At 39.7% G+C, this 27,235-nt stretch overlaps 2 protein-coding genes across 2 annotated transcripts in view; one reads left to right on the forward strand and one right to left on the reverse strand.

The window, feature by feature from the left end:
- nf1a (neurofibromin 1a) overlaps window positions 1-27,235 on the reverse strand; it is a 92,623-nt gene that overhangs the window by 32,899 nt on the left and 32,489 nt on the right. Inside the window, 11 exon segments of the mRNA XM_044355091.1 lie at window positions 6,023-6,133; window positions 7,770-7,916; window positions 8,024-8,170; window positions 10,087-10,184; window positions 11,520-11,678; window positions 20,591-20,653; window positions 23,336-23,471; window positions 24,357-24,454; window positions 24,621-24,782; window positions 25,735-25,946; window positions 26,061-26,242. Of these exon segments, the coding sequence (XP_044211026.1) occupies window positions 6,023-6,133; window positions 7,770-7,916; window positions 8,024-8,170; window positions 10,087-10,184; window positions 11,520-11,678; window positions 20,591-20,653; window positions 23,336-23,471; window positions 24,357-24,454; window positions 24,621-24,782; window positions 25,735-25,946; window positions 26,061-26,242 (1,515 nt within the window).
- Window positions 199-3,985, forward strand: omgb (oligodendrocyte myelin glycoprotein b). Its single transcript, XM_044353462.1, has 3 exons — window positions 199-227; window positions 599-802; window positions 1,615-3,985. Exons 1-3 carry the CDS (start codon window positions 199-201, stop codon window positions 2,606-2,608), a joined length of 1,227 nt encoding a protein of 408 aa, XP_044209397.1. The 3' UTR covers window positions 2,609-3,985.

Raw genomic sequence — 27,235 nt, forward strand, 5'->3', positions numbered from 1 at the left:
TTTCTTAAGTTCATGCAAGATTTCATTGCAATAATGCAACACATTCTCACAAAATCCTTCTATAACATATATAAAAATAATAATAATAATTATATATGTGTGTGTGTGTGTTCTGACATTCGTCCTTAGTTTAACTGTAATAATGTGTAATTTTAAGAAGACGCCATGAATAGAATTTTGAACTGGTGTGGACGCAACATGGAGAAATACAGTAAGTCTAAAGCAGTGTAAGCACTTACTTTGAATTTGGATTCTTTTTTTTTTTTCATTGTTGGAGCAGGTTGGACATGAAAGAGATGGAGAACACAACTGACTGTCTAAAGAAATTGTAAACCCAGCAAGCCCAATGGACTGCCTCTACCACCGATTAAGCAATGGAATATATATTAGAAACTGTCACAGTGTACCAGCAAAGTGAGAGGCTTGCTATTAATTTAAATATCAGTTAATTCAATCCATTCTATTGGACTTCCTGCAATAAATATGGAAAATTAAAGCCATTACATGTAAAACCTCACACTGTCCCCCATTTAACATCACTTTATTCATCCTCCAACCCTATCTCTCTCTCTCATTGTCTTCCCTACTCCCACTCTAGAGCCCTGACCATGCCTGCCTCTGCTGCCTGTCTGCTTCTCCTGCTGCTGTGTGGGCTGCTGGGGGGCTGGGTGCTGTCTATCTGCCCCCCTGTGTGCTCCTGCAGCCGGGGACACCGTGTGGTGGACTGCTCCTCACGAGGCCTAACCAAGCTGCCACCTGGTCTGCAGCATAACATTCGCTTTCTCAACCTCTCTTTTAATAGGTAAGCAGATGCAGCTGTGCTATGTCATTTGGTTTCACACCTCCTCCGCAGGCCAGAAAGGGTTTTCTGTGCTTTACGAGGAAACAGAAATTCTATTTTTTTCTTTAAGGTTAGGGTTTGAAAGGACAGACAGCTAAGCCAGTGTGTGAACGGTAAACACAAAAGGCCACTAACATCCATTTAAATGTGAAGTCTTCCTCACCTCCCCTAATAACACTGCTGGTTGCAGCAAGCAGGACTTTAATGATAAAAATATGTAGCTGTCCCAGATAAGATTCTGTCTCTCGCATGACTAAATTAGACAGAGGAGAGCAGCTCATCATCTCAACTGCTTTCAGACTTGGAGTGTAAAGAGTCAGAATGATGACGTGTTCATATACTGTGGTTTGCGAGAACAGAAATAGCACATTCTTCCTGTTACAAATGAAAGTTCAACTCATGAGTAATAATAACTGCTCATGAATTTCTGGTCTGGTAATGAGCAGCAGCTTATGGTGGCTAATGTTAGCTACTTTTAATAAACGTCAGTTACACAACAATGTCTGCCTAAAGTCAGACAGTCAGTTTGTTGATTTTAAGACTATTCTTCACTTGTGCTACTGCTACATTATGTGTTATATACTATAATCCTAACCTGTGGCCACGGCGGCTGCAAAAGTAACATTTACAGTTGTTTAACAGTTTGTACGATTAGGTCAACTGGCGACATAAAGCAGCTTTCTAAACAAAACCTCAACGGAGTAAGGATCTTGTTGACTGTGTGTGTGTATATATGTGTGTGTTTTTTTTTAAATATTACATTCTTCTGTCAGCTTGCAGGGTCTGGACAACCAGCTCAGCCACTATGCCCACCTGCGAACTCTGGATGTGTCCTACAACCGCCTGGAGAGCCTGCCTCCTGCTTTGCCGCGGTCTCTGTGGGACCTCCGAGCAGCAGGGAATCATCTACGCTCGCTGGACAAAAACGACACAGCTTATCACTGGAACCTGAAAGTACTGGACGTGTCAGACAATGAACTGGAGAGAGTGGTCTTCATCAACAACACGCTGCCGAGTCTCCAAACTCTCAATCTCAGTTACAACAGGTTTTGGACTGTGCCCACGAATATGCCGCACAACTTGGAGAGCATTGATTTGTCGCATAACTATCTGGTGCAGATCCTGCCTGGATCCTTGGATCGACTGCACAGGTTGACTCAGTTCTACTTGCATGCTAATCGCTTCTCCTGGCTGTCTGAAGGGATCTTTGATAAGCTGAGGGGGCTGCAGCTGATGACTCTTGGGGATAACCCCTGGGCTTGTGAGGAGGAGGAAAACATAACGAGGCTCCTGAGGTGGGCCGAGCGGTCCCACGCCACCGTCTTGGGCTGCCCCTGTTACACAAGACCTATCTGTGGTCAAGCCCATCTGGCGACACCAGGGGGGGAGTGGCACTCTGCGCTGTTCACAGAGCCACCGCTCTGGGTTAACAGTGATGGTGAAGAGCATGATGCTCAATCGCCCGCAAGGACTGCGGAGGCCACGTCCAGTTACCAAGCAAAGTCTGCGCTTTTTGAGACTGGAATCTATCAGGACAAAAGAGGTGTAAATGAATCTGGGGACCATATGGTGTTTGTCTGGACGTCTTCTACAAGTTTTGAGAGCTTCTCCACACATACGAGCACAACAGCGCGCCCACAGTCTTCAACAAAGAAGCCCAAAGTAGCTAACTCACGGAATAAAGGCCGTGGACTTCTCTGTGAGACTCAACAAACTGTCACCCTGACTATTGTAGTCATGAGTCACATCCTTCTGAAAACACCTTGACTAGATACACAAATACTCTGCTTACTGGATTATTATGGACAGTGAACGTATGACCAAGCAACTCCACTTAGCACCTCCATTTTCATTTCCCTGGTAAAACTGTTGCAACTGTTACTGCCTTCTGTCACTTTTATCAACTTTATCACCTTCTTTCCGACTAGCTGAACATGTACAACATGACAATGTCTTTCAAATTCTTGTATACAAAGATGAACCGTATAAACTTACAAGACAGAAAACTATTCAAAATATCGGAATATATGATTCAACTGGCGTGCTAATGTCAATGCTCAACTCTCAGTATAATGCTTGTGCACTGACAGTCTTCTGTGCTCTATGCTTTCTTTATAATATTGATGCCTGTGCTACAATTAGTCCCGCTGAGCCATTTCAAAACAGGATTGACAACACACACTATATAACATTCCACAGCCCCTTATTGCCACACCTAACTCACTCTGTCACTGAGCAGTGAGGAACATAAAAAGTCTGTATGGAGAAATAGGAAAAAGGTTACCAATAAAGGGCTACTGTAGGTCAAATTCAAGAAAAAAAATGAAGAATTCATAGAATAGTCATAGGATTGTAAAAAAAGAATAAACATTGTTCCAGTGTAATGCCATGAATCCCTGATGATTTAATACTGTATGCAACTAAAATGAACTTCAAGAAGAAAAACCAAAGCACAAAATCATCTTGCTGAAAAGAAAGAGTAAGCTGGCCCCGTCAAGAACTTCCACAAAGACAAGAATTCTTTTGTATTCCTGTCAAAGATTCCAGAAGAAGCTCTTTTATTGTCATGTTTAGTAAGCTGTTACTGTGTTTCTAAATCAGAATGTTGATGCTGGTGCTATTTTTTTTTTTTACTGTAAGGTCATTTACAGTCCATTCTAAAATGGGCTGACAGTATCTTTAGTATTCCGTGCTCTAACTGAGCAGTCCTGGTAAAGAATGGCTCCTGATAGGGCAGCAGCAGAGGAAGTGCTCTGGTCTGGATCAGGAGTTAGTCGTATACAGCCCAGCTTGTAAGCGAGCTGAGAGGCGCAGAGCACAGAGGTCTTTTTCATCACTCCATTCCACATTTATACCACGGTTAGATTGACAGGTATGGAAGAGCGTTTGGGGAAAAGTCACATTCTATGACTGAAAATATGATTTTAAAATCACGGGCTCCCTGATTGATGACTCACATTATTCTTTTAGTTCTTTTAAGTGGCAACCCCTAAATTTTTTCCCTCTAAAGCGATACATAAAAAGAGTCAGTGGCGGACATTATGGATCCTGAGGTTAAAGAATTCAGCATGTCAGGATCTGTATTAAGTTTCACATTTTTACAGCTATCAGCATGGTGAACTTGAGCCTTAAATTAGGACTTGGTGCAGCAACACATTACCATTCTTTTAATCCAAGTAGAAAGACCTAAAGACTACTGATGTAATAAAGAAGAGAAATATTATCAATCTTTGTGTGATTTATTGACTGAACTGAAAACAGAACTCTACTTGCACCTGGCTGTTATTCAAATCTGTAGACTTCCAGATGGACTGCTGACTTTGCAGAGATTCAGTTGAATGTTTTGTGAATAAAAGATAGATGAAAGACAGACTGATTAGCTTCTCGCTCACTGAATAAAGACAGACCTAGCGCTCATGACTAATTATTTGTTTTTCTAACCTACACTTTATGGAATGATTTTTTGATTTTCCAAGATGGTAGTAAAGAAATGACTGGATCAGAACCCCAGATAAACATGTTGACCACCAGCAAAGGCATCATATGTGAGTTCAAGCAGCCAGACAGCAGAGTTTTTTTCTCTGAGGTCAAGAAGTGTGCTTGCCCACGTCTTTGTTACTGAGTGCAGATGGACCAAAATGTCTGTGTATCCAAACAGACAAAAAGACAAAGGACCCAGTTTATGGACATAATACAAAAAGTTATCATTAGTGGTAATTAAAAGAAGAATAACACATGTATGTGCTTTGCTCTGAAAGCTTAATGGGAATTCCAGCTATTACAGTGGGCTTTCCCTACCTCTGTATGGATTGACCTACTATGAAACAGTTATTAGGCTCTGAAAGCTGATTTGTCGGTACAGAGGCAGATTTAAGAGTTGATAAGTCAAGTGGTGACTTGTTCAGTTCAGCAAGGGTCAGCTGACATTCTGTTGATATCTGCTGACATCAGCAGAACCCTCTCCATGACAACTAAGCAAACTCCATATTTGACGTTGACAAAACATGCTAATGAAGACCATGTGATATGACTGACAGCTCCAAAAAAAAAAAAAAGCAGCGAAGTTGACACTGAGTTGGGACTGTTACTATCTGCAAAGTCAAAAATGCACCTTCATGCTCACAAATTCATCAGTTGGTGTGTTGATTCAATTCTATAGCAGGTTGTGGCGTTATAATATTGGACTACATTATATAGAAAGGAGTAAAAATATAAGAAACACCTTACAATATAATGTAAACCAATACAAAAATATAACACTACCAGTTTTACAAAGACAGTATTTATCATTTGTTGTATTCTATTGCATTACAGAGTACTGGGGTTCCTATTTTTCTGGTCACTGTGTGATTTGTTGCATTTAGGCCATGTTCAGACCAAATCCTGCAATGCATGAAAAAATGGCAGCCCTCCCATCCATTTGAATGGGGGTAGAGCGTTGCAGGAGGCTGCAGGAGTGGGGACCGCACAGGGCTCAGCAAAAAACTGCAGCGGCTGCCCAGCAAAAAGTTGAACCTGAATGCAACCCCACATCACATCCCACTGTGCTGTGTTTTTGGCTTCTGATAAGTCCTTAAATGCATTCATCTGTAACTCCAACTCAACTTCCTGGATTGTATTTGATTGTCTCAGCGTTATCTCAAACAACGTGCCCCCACCGTTGCAGCCCCCCTGCACCGTAGTGCTAAATATGGTCTGAATGCAGCCTTACTGCTTTTACAAATGTATTTTTATCCAGAGTACAGAGACAAAAACACAATTCTACACTTGCTGAAGCCCTGAGGAAGAAAAGCCTTTCCAAGTTCAAAGGTATCACAAGCTGCTACTAATTAACAGTCTCTAAGTTCAGTCCTCTTCCACCACTTCATAGCAATTTAACACAGTTTTAATGTTTTAGTCATATACAACTTAGCATGTATACTTCAGTGCCAACCATTCTCCACAGCATGCTTAACTTATCTTTTATTGTTGGTGACTGTTTGCATAAGCTGCTATCATCATCAGAATTTGTGCAAACTTATGCATTTACTTATGCTAAAACTTCCATTGCTAAACCTTTTGGAGAAATGCAGAAATATGATCAAGAACTGTTTTATACTATCACAAACTTCAAAAGCAATAACCAGACAATAAAGACGACAAGGAAGCGTAAAAAAAAAAAAGACTAAGTTGAAGGCTTACCTGCGGGCCACATAGTAGAAGACTGGGTTGCCGGTCTTGGAGGTTCCTGCCTGGTAGAAGATGTTGAGGGTCTTCAAGGCTTTGAACTCCTCCTTCTCATGGACCTGGTGCCTACATGACAAACCATACAGCTTAGCATCAGTCACACCTTCATTTATTTGACAGGGTTTATGACCCAATGCTGTTGTACAAAACAACAGGTTTCTTATTTACAATGATGGACTGGCAAGTGCCAGAAGACACATTTCACATTTCAGAGAAACTCTGAAATGGAAACAGGAGGAGGAATCAGACCTAAACACAGAAGACATCTGTAAGCTACAGTGCATGCACCTGAACGCACATCTTCCATCATATCACAGCATTTTCCAGCTGCACTAGCAAGCAGTATTTTCTGTATTGCAAAGAGTGATAAAGTTAGAAACAAAAGGCCACAGAAAAACACCTAAAATGGACTTTGTATTACTATCAGAAGGCAATCCAAAATTTACTGTTTTGATTTGGTCACATCAGAAATCACAAAGCTGGATAAAGCGTAAGAATATAAACAAATGCTGCAACAGAAACACAGAAAGAAAAGTCACAATGGAGAAAATAAAAGATTTTTGAAATCTTACTTAGACTATGAATTAGACACACCTTCCTTTAAAGGATGGGTTCACAATTTTTTAGCAGTCAGGTGTCCAAACAAACACTGAAATAGGTTTTTCTTGCTGTAATCATTCCTCCCGTTCATACTGACCATTAGAAGATCCCTTCATTGATTAGTTGGTCGATATGCTCTCGTCTGACCAAACTCTTATTGGTCGAATAATCACTGTGTTACTTTCATAAGGAGAAAAGTGCTACATCAATAGCCTTCCAGGATTAATCCATTACTTCCTGCGGCGGCAGGTCAGCAAAAGAAATTACCGAATTATTTTTCAAAAACACTCCCATGGTTTTCACAACTTTGAACTTGCCCAACCTAATGGAGACTGCTAGGTCTAACTGTAGGTCTAACTGTACTCAATGTTTACTGAGCGTTTACTGAACATTTACTGAATCAGTGTTTCTCCTGTAATCATAACAACGAGACCCCCGCCAGGCCAAAGAAATATTTTTTTAATGCCAAAAATATCGCCAAATATCCATCCATTCAGAAAACAATAGCATTTTGGAGCCTCTGTGCAGTGCTGTTCTGAAACATGAGTCAACCTGTGTGTTGTTGCCTAGGAAACTACTGGTAATGTAGCTCTCTCTATGGCAGTGCATAATATGTGTGCGTAGCGAGTTGGAAAGAGAGAGTGGCAGAAAAGTGATGGTGAACGTGAGTGGAGTAGAGGCAAAAGTTAACAGTAAGTTGTCAGTCTGGCAGTAAATGTACAGCACAGACTGGTTAGCTCCAAAGTTAGCAACAATGGGTTAGCCTAACCTGAAGATATTAAACAAAGAAATATGTGGCTGCTGAGTTCACTCTGTCCCATAACATCCAACAATTTTTAATTTCCCCCAACATCCTGAATATATTCTGACTATATAATGTATCACATGGCATGGCCAATGCACACACTGTGGAAACACATTTCACACTTAAGTATCAGTCTGTGTAAAAATTAAACATCACAGCTACATAATGAAAAGAGAGATGAGGCTCAGCAGAGACTTAGAATCTCCCAGTGTGACTTTTTTATTGTGAAAGGTAAAGAGAGAGGAGCTCTGGCTTGAGGAGACATTATGTAATGTTATGTATGTAATGTAAGCCTACCTGGTCATGAACTCCTCAAACTTGGAGCTGGTCAGGTTGAGACTGGACCAGTGGGTGTCAGCCACAGGTTTGTGTTCGGGAGGCCCCAGGTAGGCCAGGAGGGTCGCCATCTTGTCAAAAGGTCGCCTGCCCACAGCCTTGTGGTCCCTGGAAATAAGATCATGATCATCATTTAACAGAAATGATTGGCACAGTATTGAGAACATACAATAGAACACATAATCACTATGCTTTACAAACTCATCTATCCTGACCTGTTACTGGACAGGTACTGGCCGATCCTCTCCTGGTTGTTCCACAGCAGTCTGTGGAGGGCCAGCACATTACCGTCACTGATGAAGGACAGACTGTGGTTGACAGAGTCGCTGGGTGGAGAGTCAGATGCTATATCCAAGAAAAACCTGTGGTGGAGAAGAGAGAGAACACACTCAACCTACACACAGAGGATACACCATACCAGACTCCTCACTGCTTTAGTTACAGGGTTCTTCGTTTTTCATCTCAGAGCTGAGACCATGCCCACACTAAGCCGGTTAAATGCATAAACGCATCTTTTTCTCTCCGTTTTGGCTCTCTGTCCAGACTAAAACGTCACCCATAGTGTGTAAATGTGGAAACACTGGCTTGTTGTTGTAGCGTGTACGGGGAAAACAGAGCTTTGTAGAAACACTTGGATAGACAGACACTGTCATGAAGGATTTTAACTTGTAACCTTAGACATTTTGTGTCATGTTGAATCCATTCTGCTAATACAGACTAACTGATTTGACATCAGCGTGTGTTTCTGGGTGCATATGTGAAAAAAGTAGTATAAGCCCTTTTTTGTCTTTAGAGGGAGCCGTTTGAAATCTGATAAATTTCCTCAGGCGATGTCACTTGAGTCAGCCTCAGTTAGGGCTGAAGACTACAAGTGTGAAAATGAATGAGACTTGGTCAAAACCTAGTATATGGCTGGACCGAGGGGCTTTTAATTTGAAAGAACGGATACAGGAAGTGGCAACATGTAGTGACCAAGCCCCCAGGAAGTGCACCAGGCATTGACTGAAGCCGATTTGACGTAGGGCCTTTCTATTTTTTTTTTAATTTTATTTTATTGAGAAACATTTTTCAAGCAATACATTTTGAAATCATAATCACAAGTTTTCAGGGAATTATCACGATATAGACAAAGAGTTAAAAACTAAAGAAAAACAAAGGTATTTGGTTATCTAGAAATATGCAAAAATACGAAAAAAAAAGATTAAAATTAACATACATATGAACCAACATGAGGTTTACTTTATCAGGTATAACACTGAAGAGTTTGCATAAATGAATAGTTTTAAATGTGAGTGTTTGAAGATATATGCTTAGATCTATTTGTTTAAATGTATTATACTCCACATGCTAACTGGATCTTTTAGAAATGTTTTGATCCAGTTAATTTTGATAATATGGTTGAATGAAGAAAGGTCCAAAACGTTAAGACCTCTCTCTGTTAGAGACATAACCTCTTTTTTTTTACCTTGTGTGGCTTATTTTTCCCAAATAAAGTTAAAAAGCCAGTCTAAACAAAGGGTTGTATGTTTGGTGACATCAAGGGAGGAAAGAGGCTCTTGTTTTTGCTCTAGCAGCCCACATAGTGACTGGCCCACCGGGATTTCTCCTGGAGCTCCAGATGGCCAGTCCGACTCTGCCCCGAGATGATGACGGATGTTGACCAGCCAATCATCGCAGGAGCTGGGCTGTGTCACGCTGGATGTAGCGGGAATAACAGGAATTTATTTATTTATTAAAAAAACACCCCCAGAGAAAGGGCGCTTTCTCTCCAGGAGGCCAAATGGGCAGTTGCTCAAGCCCCCTTTGACGTCCATCTATGCACATGCCAAGCTGTCAAGGTCCATTATGGGTAATGTAGGCCTCAGACATATGTCAGTATCAGTGGTACAACCCAAAAGGCTACAATGCATCAAAATGCAGATGACATTTATGAAAATTCATTGATATTTAATGTTATATCTGCCAGTGTGATTTACTTCTTATCACATTAACATTCACATTTCCTTGAATATTTAAGCATTCTTGCTTTATTTATACAGTATCAAGGGTCCATTTCTTTGAAGCGATGACAACCTCTAGTTTGAGCCCTTTCAGATGCCACCATACAAAGTTTTCAGCAAAGCAATACTTTTAACCAAACTATAATTGGACAGTTCTTCCCAAAGCAATACAACACGTCCAGAGTTTATGACTGTAACTGTTATATTTGGGGGGAACTGAGTGACAGGGACTTCTGTGTTCAGAGACTGAAAGAGGGTAGTCAGTATCAGTGTCTTACCTCCTGGCTGAATCAAAGTTGCTCTTCACAAAGTCATTAAAAGGCCTCATGTGCTCTTCTTTTGTAAACAAGACATGATTGGCAATGCTCTGCAGAATCTGGAGGAAAAGACAGGAATATACAGATATGAAATATAAAGGAAGATGGATATTGCAAAAAAAAAAAAAAAAGATTAGCTACTTTTTGTCTATGTAACTTTTGAAAGAAGATTCAACAAATGAAAAGTTGTATTCATGAGGAATAAAACACATGCTTGCTCAATACAATACACACAATGTTCTTCCACTATAAACTGACTTGGTCTGGTAGACCAGTAGCTTATGTAGGCTGATGTTAGCATTGAGAGTAGCAAACATTAAATGAGTCAGTAGATGAACCTTGTCGACTTGTAATCCAGTTAGACTGTGTTTCAGCATACAGCAAAAGCATTATCTAGTTATGATGAGTGCTTAAACACCAAGACTAGGATTCACAAGGTGGCATCATTAAATGTCTCATTATGTCAAATAAACAGTCCAAAACCTGTACATGTTTAATCTACTATCATATAAGACCAACAAGAGCAGCAAATTCTCACATTTTCATCTTTGCTTAAAAAAAAATAACCTAAACGATGAATCGATTATCAAAATAGTTGCCATTAATTTTCTTTCGATGGACTAATTGATCCATCGTTGCAGCGCTCCCGCATGTAGCCGTTCAGAATGACCATAAACACTTTTGCCCTCCAACGTGGTCAGACAGCACATTGTACCAACTAAGGCTTTTTGCGCATATCCCAGCAGTTAGTTTTGACCGTATTACATATAATTTATTTATTTACACAAATGAATGGATGGATGAAGGAACATGTCAGCCAGTGCAGTGGTGTGGCTCACTGACTGACTCACTGTGTTTTTAATAGTTATTGGACGACAACGATCTATGGCACAGAGGAATGAGATATATCAGGCTTTGGATACACATACAATACTCTTAAAATTAATGTGTTAATTTTTTAATTAATTTGAAGTATTTAACATGTTTAAAAAAAAAACAAAAACGCGATTAACGCAACACTGCCTTTCAGAGGCTGTAGTGGGAGAGTGAAGATACTGGTATCATATGAAACTAAACGACCTAAGGCATCGATTGTTACCAACCTTGTCATGGTTGGTAGAAAATCACCAGCCTTATCCTTTAAGTTCATATGTTGAACTTTTAGCAAACTGTTGCTTATCTTCACATTCAGCAGTTACAGTTGTCTTGTGTCTTCTATCCACCTGGTAGTTCATAACAAAATTGATTGTAGCCGCTTTAATCATTAGCACATGTTGCTGTTACAAAAACAGCCCCTTGATGACTATATATGACCCAACAGAAGGACTGAAACCATTTACAATGATTACTACCTCTATTCAGCTGCATCACAAGACCATCCCAATCACTCTTACCTTGGACATGAGTTTGAGACCTCGCTCTATCCTGGGCAGGGGCTTCTTATCCAAGATGCCAGCCTCATAAGGGGAAACGATTGCTGGGTTGACAAAGCGCAGAAACATGGCGCTGCCCACCGCACCAATGCTGTTCTGTGGGAACCGCTGACTCACCACCTGTGTGAAGGAGGATGGAAGGAGCCGGGGAAGACAAAGGAGGGGAAAATGACGGGGAAATGTAGAACAAATGGAACAGAGGAGAGAGGTTTGAGCAGGGGACCAGGGTTTAAGCAAAGGAAAGGAGAAAATATTGAATATGGATTTCCATAAATTAAGGAGCACAAATGAGGGAACGATGAGAACAAAAGAATATATATGTGTCAATATGTGTAACAGGTGAAAGAGCAGAGTGAGGTGAGCCATGACAAAAACAGTAAGATGTTGGGTTCAGGAGGAGGAACAGTGGAGAAAGACATATGAAGAGAGACTTAGAAACAATCCCAATTCATATTGGACTATAACGAGAGTGAGGAAGTTACTCCAATTAAAGCCCAAGTAAGAAGTAAGACACAGAGAGAAAGACAAGGAACCCAACCGTCTTCTCTCTGTAGGGGAAAAAAAGAATCTGAACTGGAATTCATCATCACAAAAAAAAAAAAAAAAAAAAAAAAAAATCAGACGGTGACAGATGTAGAGCCATGAGTTGTGGTGCAAAGCAGTAGATGAGCCGCACAAGTGACCATCCAAAAACAGCACAATCTGCACATCACATCTTGCTTTGAGGCAAAGCAGGGTTGTGTGCGATGCATTCCAGAGGAGACACAACTTAACGTCATATGTTCCAGAATCGGACACAGTCAGTGCTGCTGAGATTTCAGTTTTTCTCTCGTCAAGCTTCCAATCAGTCAACAACATGTAGAAGGATGGATGGATGACAAGCTAAAAAGTCCAAACAAATCCCTAATATGTATTATCGCACGTGTCGCAAGACCCAGACCATTCTAAATAGTAGCAAGTATCGTTATCCTTTGCCCATTGAAGGAAGAGCCTGGTTTATTACAACATGGGTCTCATTATTGTAGTTCTGCCAACCATTCCTATCGGTAATAATAAGACTGAACTTGCCAAGTTAATTCTGAAGTCTGAGAGCACAATGACTTCACTAAAAGAAGTCAGATGGGTTCAGAAACACAAGCAATCGTATAGAAACAAGTTAAAAACAAATTTGGTCAAACTTAGGCACATTTTTGACATAATAGTTGGGAGTACTAAGGAGCCACAGGAACTACACAAGGAACTATAAGTCTCTTTTAGGCATTCCTGTTTGCTTTTCCACTGTATCTGAAAAACAATGGGGATTAGCAAAATTAGACTGATAACGTGTTTAAAAAGTTGGAAGACATGCAGAGGTGGTTAAGGAGACTGTCTCCAGAGTAGATGATATCTCGAGTGTTTTAAGGTTATTTATTCCTGTTTTTTAACATAACCGCAATCAAACAATCTATTGTTCACTCTTTAGATCCCAAGTTGTAATAAACTGGTATGATCCCTTAATACAAGGCTATGAAAGGTGGAAAATTCAAGTAGCAGCAACCAGATATTGTCCTAATATCATGAAGAACAGTGGCTGTGGTCAGCCTAAACTACATTGGCCACAATAGATTCCAGCTGGGGCACATTGTCACAGTGGTGAAAAATCATTTAAAAAAAAAAAAAAAAAAAAATCAAACAAACAAAAAAAAAAACCATCTCCTGCAGCAAAATCAACGTATTCTCTGCCAATCTGTATAGTCAGTACGCCCTGAGAAATTAATGTTTCACTTAACACACCGCTTCTGAATTCAAGTGAAACAATGAATATTTGGCATGAATGGCAGCAAAGATGTTGGTAATGTTACAGGATTGGTCTGAAATGTCTATTTTCTCCTGCTGTAACAACCTGACACCCATGGAATCCTCTGTAACTGACATCATTCAAAGTGACCACAGCTGCTGTACCACACTACACTGTTTAGTCACATTTAAATCCTACAGTAGTATGAGTTTGATTAGCAATTCAATTCAATTTTATTTATATAGCGCCAAATCAGCTATCTCAAGACATTTTTCATATAGAGCAGGTCCAGACTACTCTTTGTTTAGCAAAAGATACTTTGAAGATATTGTCCTGTAAAGTAATGATGCAATGTTAAAAAACTGGGCCCTCATTTCTACATTTATCAGATAGACTTGAGGTATGTCCGATAAAGGGAGCACTGACGTTAACCCACACAACACATACTGTATCCGCATGCATGAGCATACACACCCATACATTCACTGCCCAACAAACTGCCCACAATTCTTCCTATGCTGAATTCCCACTCTTTTCAGGAGATCATTTTCCAGGACATTTTTTAGTACAAGAATTGGAGCACACACACATCTTTGTTTTTTCAAAGTAGGAAGAATAACTGACACGTGCATATGAAAGTTCTAAAGGATGCATGTTGCATATATAAGGACTGAGTAAGTAAAGTAGTGGTTAAAGTTGAGAAAATAATAATCGAGGAGTAGATAATCACGTTAGATTGACCTCTCTTTCCCTAGAATATGATTTTACTGCATATTTAAAAAAAGCCAGACAATGGGGAGTGGTCTGCTGTTTCTCCAGCTCCTGGAGAACTCCCTCAGGGATGACTCAGAACCTAGACTAAAACCTTTTTCCTTAATCAATGTTACTCAACGACAACACATTATTTCTCACAGTATTCAACAAATGCTTCCCCATTCTGTGGTCTTGTGGAGAAAGTGAACGAAGTTCAAACCTCAAAAAGTGAGGCAGAAATGTGATTGAATCATCATGCTACATAGAAACGAGTTTAGTAGTTTTGTTTGGTTTACATCAGTGTGTCCAATTTCATCCTTTTTTTGATTATAGCACCACATGTGCAGTTGTAAAGACAGCAGGTCAATGGAATTCCATAAGATGCTGGTGCAGTGACAGGGTTCAGCAGCAGCATCTTTGCAGTCATGCCTCCTTTCAGATGAAACTGTCAGTCAAGCACCGCTCTGCTGCTGCAGACCAGCAGTCTTACATGACCTGTGTAAGACTTGGGGTGCTAAACGTACTGAGCATTTCACTGTGTTTTACAGCCAACACCAAATATTGCCCATTTAAAACACCCTCAACACCAAATAATCTCAATTTGAACCTGATTAAGACCTGAACTTTCAGCTGCTGAAATCTCTGCCTTGTTCACAGTGGAAGAAAAATATGACATTGTGGAGAACAGCAATCCAACACATTACAACTTTTGTCTTACTTGAGGGGTGTTTTCCAGACCTGGGAAACTACTTATTAACTATGTGATGGTATTGGTAAGACAAATGTTAAACAAATGGTATAAAGGTTTTATCTGACAAATTTAGAACAATGCCAGTGTAAACTTAACTGCTAAACCTCTCCAAAAAAAAAAAAGAAAAAAGAAATACATACACCTATGTTTTAAATTTACTGTAGGAGATACAATAAACAGAAGCAAAAATGAGGACTTGTGAAAAGAGATCAACCAAACCATGTTCCCACAATGTGACTGACTCCATGACAGTTTGTAACAAAAAGAATAACAAAAGAATGATATGTAAGGTGGATGACCTCTTCTGAGACATATTGCATGTTCTCTGTGGACATAAATATTAAGTAACCACAACATTACATTTGGGCTTCTGTCTTGGATTGCCAACTTAAATGTTGTGACATTTTTGTATTTATTGTCATCCATCATAGTGAGAAAATTGTTAAATGAGGATAAAATGGAGAGGTGTAGGCTTGCACATTGTATAATATGGTTGACGACAGAAAATGGAATTGCTCTCATGGCAAAAATTAAGATGTATTGCCCTTGATATACAGACAATTAAACAAATACTGCAGCACCCTCACTAAAGCTGATAGTGTAATGTTATATTCTCTATGATAAGAGTCATCAGACACATCGATTAAAGAAAGAACAGACAATAAGGTGCATGGTTTCCTTATGTGTAGACGTGTCCTAGATGTAGTGTTTGATGAATGGACAGGTAGATGGGAGCTTATCCACAATCCCTCCTCTTATTTCATCATGGGGAACAATGAAACATTATAAATACAGTCAAGCTTAGTATGGCCAGACTGGATTTTTTAAGGCTGATACAGATATCAATATTCAGAGGGAATTTCAGAGTTTAATAAATAACATACATAATCATTTTTGATAAGGATCCCTTAAATCTGGTTATTACAGAATTGTCACCAAGGTATACAGTGAGCAAGACATTTAACAATGTAAATGTAAACTTGTCAGCTCTCTGGTGGACATATTATGTAATGGAGACACTGTTTTTAAATGAGCTCTAACATGTCTTCCACATTTCTCTGCTTACATTTTCTTACTTTGACCAACATATATTGCATGTACTGATATACTGCATGTGTGACTGGCTAAGATTGGCCGCTATATCAGTTGGTCAATTTATCAGCCTGGCTCTAATGCTTAGGGTTATGTAAAAAAAAAAATCTGGATAGAGCAAATTGCCTGTAGTTTTGGCTTCTGATGCCTGAAGAGATCTTAAAGACTTCAAAGGATGTTTGAAGGAGCTTCAGTGATGAAGACGGATCAGGAATCAGTGATTCTACGACTTCTACAGAGTAATGCATCTTGCATCACCAATATATTCATCTTTTTTTGTTTCTCACATGCATTGGTCTTTGTACTATCTCCATTTGTTCTGTGTTATTATCTGCTTGTCAGTCATCAACACTACGAATTGCACCTGCACGAAAGGTGCTATACAAATAAAGTTTAACTGGTTGAATAAATAACTAAAAACATTACTTCAGGTGGAGCTTCAGAGCTATAGCGTGTGAAGGTGATTTAAACACACAAATGTACATTATTTTGTTATGTTGTGAAGAAACTATGGAACATATTGAAAATATTTATCAATGACTCTGGGTCTCTACTGGAAGCCATTGTAACAAAACACGCCAACAATCCTCCCCTCCATGATGATGATGATGATGATCATCATCATCATCGTCTCTTGGTCCCATTCAACAGTGCTACCTGCAGTGCAGCAACTGCCACCTAACAGTGCTTTCTCACCAATGCCTCTAGCCAACATCAGCTTCCCTCTAGATGTAGATGCTCACTGCAGGAAGATTCAGCTACAGCAGTTAACAAACATCCCAAGCCTGTCCTTACCGAGGCACCTACAGAAACAAGTAAGAGAAAGTCCACCCACAAACATAATTCATTGCATTCTTATTATAAACAATACTAAATAATAAGAATAATCTTTTATGTTTCTACAAATTAGAGGCCAAACATTTTTCATGTTTTAAAGAAACAGTCAACATTTTTGGCAAGCAAGCTGTTTGCCCTCTTAAAATTGTCAGTTGACATTGATAATTTAATTTCTGTGCATCTAGTAGAGAAAGTGATGTGGGATTTTATTCAGAATGGTTAAGCATAAAGACTGGAAACAGAGAGAGAAGATGCTGTGACTGCATTTTTAAAAAAAAGTCCTATCCTTGTAGTGGTGTTGCCAGGTCTGGAATGTTACACGGACATCTATGGACTATAAAATATGGGCCCATTAAATAACATTATGGCCTGTCTAACATTTCCTATAATTGGCTATATTTTCAAAGTTTCTCCATCTAAAAACTAAGGTGCTAGATTGTTTATGTTCTTCAACTATACTTGCTGAGCCATATCTGGTAATATCCAACAGCTGGTGGATATTACTGCAGTGCTGCAGTAATGGCTATTTGGCAAGAAAACAAATACAACAAACAAACAAATCTGGGCAATATGTGTAGTGAAACTCAAGTTGGACAGACCTTTTCACAGCAGACACTTGACTGGTCAAACTCAGGTGTAAGTACTGACATTGTTCATTGGATTACAATGATTGCTGTAGTGGAGACTGCAGTCACCTGTGCATTTCCTGCAATGACAGGTCAATATTCCTGCTGAGAAAAAGGTCTATAAGTCTGAGTCCAAAGGGGGCATGACAGAAAACTTTTGGGAATCACTACTTTAAGACAACAATGTAACTACCTTTAAATCTCAATGTCTACATTTGTAACAGGGATTAAAATGAGAAGATGAGAAGGTTGGTGAAGTTGTTGGAAGGTGCATTTTCTTTTCTTTCTTTTTACACAGCAAAGTTTGCAGTTTGCCCCTGCTTCCAATCTTTGTGCTAAGCTAGGCTAACCACCTCCTGGACCTCTCTCTTTACTAAATGCACAGAGATGACACTGATGTCTATCTTCTCATTTGGCTGGTAAGACAGCAAGAGGGAATACCAAAAATGTCAGACTATTCCTTTAATCACTAAGAGTTCAGTGTTTTTTTCAGCTGGGATATCACACTGTGGTTATACACAAGGGTTAGTATGTCCTTGTAACTGTTTACACATCTAGTCTGGACAGTGAAAAGTAGGGGTATCAAGTTTTGAGTTTTAGGGTGAATTTTCATTTCCCCATACAGATGCCAGCTGTATGTTGTTTATTTCTCACATATATCAAGAGCATGTGCTTTCAACTTGACAGCATCACTTCCTAAATTCATATTCAGAATTTCCATTGCTCTCCCGCAAGACTCTGCTAAACTGTATAAAATCTAATATAGGCTTGGTTGCACAGATTTCCTGTGTTTTGCTTAACACATTGTACTCATGGGTTTAAACTACATTCCTTTTCCTTTCCTTTCTCACTAATAAGAAAGTGGTATGGCTTTGACCAATTATCATTGCAATAGATTGTTAGTAAAAACATTTGCAGTTTTTTTTACCCTCCAGGACGGTGTGCAGTGCTCATTTTTTGTGTGTCACTCATGGGCAGCTGCTCTCCCTTTAGGTGGCTCTGCTCTCTCCATGTGCTTTTATAGAACGAAAAATTAAAACTAAAAACCAACTAAAAACATATTTAGATATTTCGGTTTCTAGCACCGTAGCCATGGTAACCCCACTGGTAGAGATGCGTGCCACATGACCGGAAAGTCGGCATTTCGAGACTAGCAGCAGCATGCTGTTCCCCATCTCTCTCTCCCCCCTCATTTCCTGTTGCTATAATAAACACAGAAAATATATTTGTTTGGGGAAAAAAAAGAGAGAAATGATCTATTTTCAGCCAGAAATGAGTAATCTGTTTCCCGGTAGATGTACTTTTTAATCTTCCAGGTACAATGACGTGGGCCAACATGTTAACCACACTGTTTCCATCTAGGGCTGGGCTCCAATAGCTGCTTTGGATCCCATTCTCATTAAGAAAAAAAATCCAGAGTTTCTAATTTATAACTTCTTTTTTTTTTATCTTTACTCGTTCTTTTTCGTTAGGAAAAAAAAGACGTATAAATTTTTTATCAGGTGCTGATCATGGCTTTTGTTGGTTGAAATGACAAACACTTAAGAGTTAGCAGTCGAGCTGTAACACATTAAGTCAAGGGACTGATTACACTAATTTCCAGGTCTATTTTTTTTATCATTTTTAATGCAGCCCCTTAGTTCAGCCTCTGTCTCTAACAGGCAGTCTTAGCTCCTGTCTCTTTAAGGCCCCCCTCCCGATGAGCCTACTCTGTTCTGATTGGCCAGCTTTCAAGAAGTCTGCCAAGGGGCGGCCACAGTCGTGTCATGTTGCTGCAGATGTAAACCCAACATTTCCTGCTTTTAAATGACTAAATAACGGGAGACTTTTATTATGAAGAATTTACAGGAAATTAAATGTGTTCCTCACTGAATTAGCAGAGCTTTGTTAGCAGCGCTAAAAAACCAGGCAACACACCGAGATATGGAGAAATTTGGTGCTCTTTGTTGAGCAGATCACTTAGAATGCAGGGAGGAATAGTACAAGCAGAAACAGCACAGTGGTGATGAAGTTTGATGAAGAGCTGCAGACGACAAGCACACCTCCAACAGATAAACTACTTATTTTACTTTGCACTGCTGTGTAATGGAAAAACTCGACTCAAGTCATGGCTGGGTGTGACTACCCCCTGAAGCCAGTGCTTTTTGCTCACAGGGATTACATCTACATACATTTATGTCATTATTTGACACTTTGGCCACATTTAATGTGAACATCTGACATTTAAATATTATATATATATGGATGAAAATAAGGAAAAGCATAATGGGTCCCCTTTAATTCCAGAGGTAACTTGACAAAAGGCCAAAATGTCTGTTTCTGGTTAATGTGCTATCTCTACAGCCTCAAAGCTAGATGCTATCAAACTAAAACCCTGCTTGCATTGCAAGTAAAAAGCGAGCACCCACATCGTCCTGGAGAAATAAACAATACTGAAGCTCCCAAACCTTTTAGAATATATGGACATTGCCATTTTTAAACCTGTGAGCACAAAGAATCAAGAATGCATATGTTTGAGGGTCACATACACAGTTTTAAGAAAGAGCAGGGCAAATCTGTACATGAGACGTTTATATTCAAGTAGGAAGGCAAGGGGTTTTGAGGGAAAGCACTGAGGAAAAATATGAATGTACAGGATCATGTTCTCAAGTTGCTGTTGATATACGGCAGGAAGAAAAACACCATAGAGCTGTGGAAGTCAACCCATGACAGTGAGAGGCCAGTTTATCAGAATATTTCATCTAAAGACTGTTCATGTCTTGTATAAAAGGTGGAGCAGGTGAAGCGTGCTGGGGGTGTGTGTGTGTGTGTGGGTTGATTTATTAAAATGATTCGTATAAAAGGTGGAGAAACATGATTTGAGTGCAGATGAAATGTTCTGAGAAAATGTCTCCTGGAGTGCAAACAGAGAGTCGAGAGAAAGAAAAGAGAAGAAAGAATGCCACTGTTTCCTGAGAACTGTTAATTGAAGATACATAAAAAATGGCGCCGATATTAGTACAATGATTTTCAGAGAGGGTTGTACACAAAAGTTGAATATGGAGAAAAGAATAAAACATTTCCAGAGAAACACCAAATTAAAACCAATTTTTTTTTTTAAAAATGAAGAAAATAAATCAAATGAGTAAAATGCAAAAAAGGCTTTTTTGCTTTAGGGGGAAAAGTGTCTGAGGGAAAATAGATTCTCCAAACTTACTGCTTTTTTGTTTTCCTTTTTTTCTTTTACTGTTGCTTTATTCAGTAGAGAGTGGCAAGTAGCCTACAGAACAGAGATGAGCACAATCATGGTCACAGCACCAGCTTACACACAGACACACAGACACACACACACACACACACACACACACACACACACACACACACACACACACACACACACACACGTAGCACAGCCCTAACCACTCCAGGTGTACACACATTCACATCTAGTAAAAAACAGAAAAAAACGTCAAAACTGCTGTTAAAAAAGTTCATCGCTGCTCAGGGGGGACTTGAAGCGTGTCCATGCATGCGCTGGTGTGGTTTGATTTCTTTTAGTGTGCGTGTGCGTGTGTGTGTGTGTGTGTGTGTGTGTGTGTGTGTGTGTGTGTGCCTACACAGCTGCAAAAAGGAAAACCAAAATGGAAAATGAGAAATCAAAGATGTTATCAGATGGAAAAATACAAAATCTATGATCAGAAACCCAAACCACTTTATATGGGTGTGTGTGTGTATTAAGCATTTTTCATTAGTAGCTAATTTAACACAATGTTATCTATTCATTGAGCTGTTGAGTGCGAGCAGAGGAGGGAGCTTCTTTTCCAGTGTAGGAAGGGGCGTGGTGGCAGCAGCAGCGGCGGCGGCAGCAGCAGTGTGAAGCTGCTCGGGTATTTAAGGTGGAATAAAAAAGCAAGTCAAACTCAGTGTTGTGTTCACTCAGTGGACATCAGACAAGTCAGTTGTCATTCTCCTATGCTGTGATCACACCTAGTGCTTTCATTGTCATTTATTAGTGTAGATGTGACCTATTCTTTGTGTCACTGGTTTCAAACTGAACAACGTACAGCTGATATGCCACACGGACATGGAAGCACAGAGCTGCACGGATGATTTTCTTCTCCTCAAGATTAATCCAAACTTCTTGTGTGCATAACTGAGTTATGTAGAGGAAATGTACTGACAGATTAAGTGTGATCACAGCCATAGAGTTAATACCTGTTTATGTTTTGCGCTATTACATGTGTGACAGGAGAATCATTGCAGTGTTTATGTGTGAGAATTTTACCCAATAGTCTATTAAAATCTGACCCCGTCCCAATTTCTATCTGTTTTCATACAGGGCCTCATCCTGATAGTTTTTGCCATCAATCACAAAAATCTCATCAGATACTACATCCACTGTTGACATACACTACATTGCACCTCTTACAGGTGCGATGCAGTAAATGCACCAGCCGAGGGTGTAAATTAGTTACTATATTTTATATACTTTTCCATATAAAAGATCTGAGTCTGTGTTTCTGGGAGTCCTGTTTTTTTCAGTACTCTTGCAGTTTCCTTGCACGTGCTGCTTTGGAAACTCATTAGACCAGTTGTGTTTGGAAGTTTTCTGTGTGACTGTACAAAGCTGAAGCAATCAATGTTAGGTTCATGTGTTTTGAGTGCAAGAAAGGTTTTTTTAATTATACTTCACTAAAATAGTAGCTTCAAATCTGCATTAACTGATTTTCTTGGCAACTTGGGGGAAAGCGGAACAAGCTGTAAAAAAAACAACATCTGACATATAACTATATGACAACAAACTTTCCACATTAAGCAGACACAAAGTAACATTAGCATTCATTTAGAGTCCTGTTTCTGTTATTTGCTCTCTTTTAGCTCTTTAACTCCTGCATAAAATATCAGGTTCTTTAGCTGCTAAATGCTCCACTATGTTCACCAGCTAGTCTACAGCTAACTGTCTGTGTCAGCTGTTTGGTGCTGGGCAGGTAGTGTACAGTGGGGTTTAGCAGAGCTGCTGGAAACAAGGTTGGTGAGAGGTGAGTCTGAAAACCAAAACAATGAGCTCAAAGACACAAAAAACATGTGGGAAACAGTGCAGTTAGCGATTTACATTATATACTGCAGCCACCAGTGATATTATTTATATATATATATATATATATATATATATATATATATATATATATATATATATATATATATATATATATATATATATATATATATATAGTACTATCTAAAATGTAAGACTATTTTTGTTTGTTTTTGTTTCTTTGTTAAAGTTTGAAATTTCATTTGTAAAAAAAAGTAGAGGATGACACTTTAACATTTTAAAAATGCAGATATTCTCTGTGAAAGTGCCTGTCACTTTACAACCAGGATGTATTTTGTGTTAACACATTATGAGTCCACTAAACATTTCCACTAATGGATTGATGTTTAGATTTCTTCCAGTTTCAGGGAATCGGTCATCAATGGGTCAAGTGCTTTCACTGCTTTTTGGTTTATCTACTACAGACTGTGTTCAGATGTTTACTGGACAGCTGCGCTTCTACAGTGAGGTAAATAAACAATGAACTGATGGCAAAAACCAAGAAAATAAGGTCCTGGTTTAAAATGACTTGTAAATGTTACTGTCCCATGATGCTTCAGGTGGTTCCCTGTCCTGACATTATAGTATAAAATCCCCAGGAGTAAACACTGAGTGTGTGGAAACTCTGGGACATAAAAAATGAGCAAACAGAAGAGCAGAATCTATATAGCTGGGAGATATGTACAGCTGTGCACTGATGCGTGTGATGTAGAGAGCAGTGAGTTGAGCAGCTTCAGGAAACCTCAGAGTGGAGAGGCAGGAGCTTGAAATGTGTAAGTGACACTGCACACAAAACAGGTAAGGGCAGAGGGGCAGGGTGAGCAGCTGGTGGCCATGGTGGAGTGGGGGGAGGGGGGAGGGGTCTACCTGGTAGAGACAGTGGCAGACGCTGCGGAGTTGCGGAGGGAACTCGCTGGATGAGCCGATGATGGCCTGGAAGAAGCGCTCAGTGATCTGCAGCAGGTTCCTCTGGTTCTCCTCCAGGTTCTCACCTTGTTCCAGTCTGATGAGAGAAACAACTAATGTCTCAGGCTGTCAGCTGGTATAAACACTTTACATTTCTTAGGCTTCACAATTCAAAGCATACCATAGCTGGTATGTCTAAATCTAAGAATGGTCTTAAGAATGGTCCTAAACTTTGACTTATGAGTTAAAAGTATTGTTAAAGGATATGGCTGGCGATTTTCTATATTTTTCTTATTCTCAACAAATCTCATGTGCCAAACCAACGATGAACTCACTACTTACAAGTATTGTGTGTGTATCCAAAGCCTGATATATCTTAATTCTCTGTGCTGTAGACCTCCACTGTTCTCCAAAAACTATTAAAAACACATCACTGAGCCATACCGCTGCACTAAGTGACATGTTCCTTCTTTCCTGAAGACGGTGGTTACCGTAACTGTAGAAACGGCTTCAGTGTTCCACATAGTGGACGCATGGACCAAGGTTGGTCAGGTTTGAACTATGCACTGGCAAGAGAGACAAATTTTACTGAAAGATTTTCTATTGTCTGTTTTTGTTTGTTTGGTTTGTTGTCCTTTTGGAATTTGAGTTCAGTGGCAAATGTCAAACAGACATGTTCACACTTCTCTATTGGTTATCTGTTGTATTCAATATTTTGTCAATAAGTTAAAAAAGAAGCAGAAAAGGGCTCAAGGCTGGAGTCAGGAAATGTGTGGATGGGACATTTCTGAATGTGCAATACAAGATTAGGGAACACGTGGTAGGAACACGGCACCACCGTGTGGACAGTAGGTATCATTTCTAATGCCTGAAGAGTGGATGACATTTCTAGTTAATGAGCAATGTTGAGCTGCTGTGTGATTTCTGAAATGTTAACTATATGACTGCAACCTGTTGTCACAGCAGTGATGCAGGCTCTTACCTGGTGGGGTCCACCTCAAAGCTGATGTGTTCAGGAGTGGTGATGACTCCTCTTAATAAAGGTTCCAGTAGCTTCTGCAAGTATGCTGCCCCATACACCTGATGTCAAACACCACACATAGCTCAGTCAGTAATGTACATGCAACCAGATAGAGCAGGTGATATTAATCATTTCATCAAGTATTCCAGTTGAACATGTAATCTAATAATGTCAACATGTTTAGATATTTTTATGCAGATCTCAGGTAACTTGCTGTTTTTCTACCTTGAAACAGAAGGTCATTATTTTGCTGGCCAGGCTGTTTCCTCTGAAGAGTGTCTGCATGGAGTCGGCCAGCTCCACCTCTTTGGAGAACATGTTCCATAGCAGCTGGTACAGGAGGTGACGAGAGTCAAAAAGCGTCACCAGGACCCGGGCTAGCTCATCCTGGAAATATCAGAAAAAGCATCGGTTTCAGCACTGCCATTCCCATAGCTAAAAAACTGTTGTAGTATGACAGTTTATCAGTGTATAAATACAAAGTGGAAAACAGTGTAAAGGGTTTGTAATGGCACAAAGAAAACTAAGATTCTCTGCAAACTCAATCAATTTGTTAACAGACCACAATAAAGTTTTAGACCAACAATGCTAATATTACAGTTTCAAATGGGAAATCAACAATCATAATGGTTGGCCAGAAAACTGCTGGTAATTTGGACGTTTCTTAAAAAGGCTTGTGTAATTTGGTGCTAGGTGAAGAGAAAGAAGACAACATTCTCACACAGTCATTTTGAGTTCATAGGCAGTTATTGATTTCCAGAAAAAAATCTCTTTAAAGAATAGGTCAAAGAAAGATATGTTCATTTAGTATTAGTATTATTCTTTCTCTTTGGAAATGTCCATGTTCAGCTCACCTGCTGTGCACTGACTGAAAGACTCAAGACTATAAATGATTTGGAATAAATTCATTGGCAGATATTAACCTGGAAAGAAATTGCAGACAACTCTGGGAACATCCATATGAATTGACACTTCTATATCAGTTCTTTTCTAGGACACTATAGGGAACTATGGAGAAGTGTTACCATCTCCTGCTGCACTGTTCTCTGTTGGTTCAAGTTTTTAGGATGTTGTGCTGACATACAGTCCAGACTATAAGTAATCAGTTACATATTTTTTGTTCTTCAGGCTCTGTGCTCTGTTAGACCTGATCCAAAACAATACAAGAGTACACTGTGAAGACCTCTAACATGTGATGAGCACTGAGGAACAACTGCATTATTCAACTATTTGAATCAAATACTAGTCTGAACAGATATTGAATGTTGGATGAAAGTAGTTTAATATTATGTAAACTGACACATCATGTGAAACTCCTAAATCTAGAAGAGCTGCTCACCCACTGGGACCCAGGAACAACATTAGCCAGAGCCATAGCGATGGGCAGCTCTCCCTGGTCTCCCATCATGGTGACCAGCTCCACCAGCCTCTCAAAGCGGTCTGCTAGCACTGTCTCAGCCAGCGTGTCAAACTCTGTCCCCTGCTGCAGGATCTTGGTCAGCACCTCCATGAAGGTGGCTCGAGTCTGCAGATCTTTGTGGTAGCCCAGACCTGGTAGGGGGGGTGGGAGGAAGGGAGGCAGGAATTTTCCCAACGTAACTTCCGTGCACACCAAAACATTTTTCAAATGCTCCACCAGATAGTTCTGTAATATGGTTGACTTACCGATTGAGTGCATGAGGCCGCTGTCTACGTTAGCATTGAGGAGATTGGACATGGCCAGGACGGTGCAGTGGCGAAGTGAGGCCAAGCGGCGGGACATTCCTCTCTTGCGTCCCCCAACTGCCTGGCCCTCATCTTCCACCTCACTGCAGTCATTCAGCAGGTTCATGAACAGGGTGAAGTACCTGCACAGCACCACAAGAACGACAACAACAACAAAAGCAGCAGTGTCTTTAGAAAAAGCTTCTGTAATTTACCACCAGGTACAGGAGGCCAACATGGCCGTTTTTATTTATACTAGTGCAGTGCCCGTTCAAAATGTGCCTGTTCGGAACAGGCCGATTTCTCAATACCTAGAGAATTGTACCTATCAATAGACTCTACAATTTATCGATGTTCCCTACACTCCTCACATGCACGCTATCGGTATATGCTATAATTCACTCATGATCCCTAAATTCCTCACATGTAGGCTATAGGTAGATGCTACAATTTACCGATGCTCCCTAAACACCTCACACGCAAAATATCTGGAGACATTTGAGGCAAGACATTGGCAATGCAGTAACAGAATTTTGATACATATTTGATCAGTACTGCCTAGTTTAACAGTTTGATCTGAGTTTTGTGAGTTGTTGGCTTTCTTTCTTTTTTTCCCCAACTTTACTGAGTAAACGATACACATTTGTTTTGGTCTAAAATGTTGGTGCTATAGCGCAACATCTAGTGGCTGAATGTCATGTATTGCAACTTTAAAGGTGATTGTAAGGTAGATTCATATTAACACATATTAAAGTCCAGATGAAACAGCATTTCAAGAGTATCTCACTTCCGTATTGTGACTTATTTCTGAGTGAAACAGGATAGACAGACGTGACATAACGTGGGGAGGATTTTGATTTGAACATTGAAAAGTGGGCATGTCATAATGAATCCTAGATCTTAGGCACTAAAAGTTGAAAATTGATTGATGGTGTGTCATGATATTATTGGTTGAAATTGATTGGTTCAAGTCTACGTAAGCACAAGTCAGATTTTGTTTTACAGGAGGAAAACATGATTGGATTTTGATATAAGAATACAAAGAAATTTTTTGTATTTTTTGGCATATATCGTTAAATAGGTGCACAATATGACCGGGGATATGATCTAAAAGGGTTAAAAAGGCATTTTTCATT

The sequence above is a fragment of the Thunnus albacares genome, chromosome 6 (assembly GCF_914725855.1).
Source record: "Thunnus albacares chromosome 6, fThuAlb1.1, whole genome shotgun sequence".
NCBI lineage: Eukaryota > Metazoa > Chordata > Actinopteri > Scombriformes > Scombridae > Thunnus > Thunnus albacares.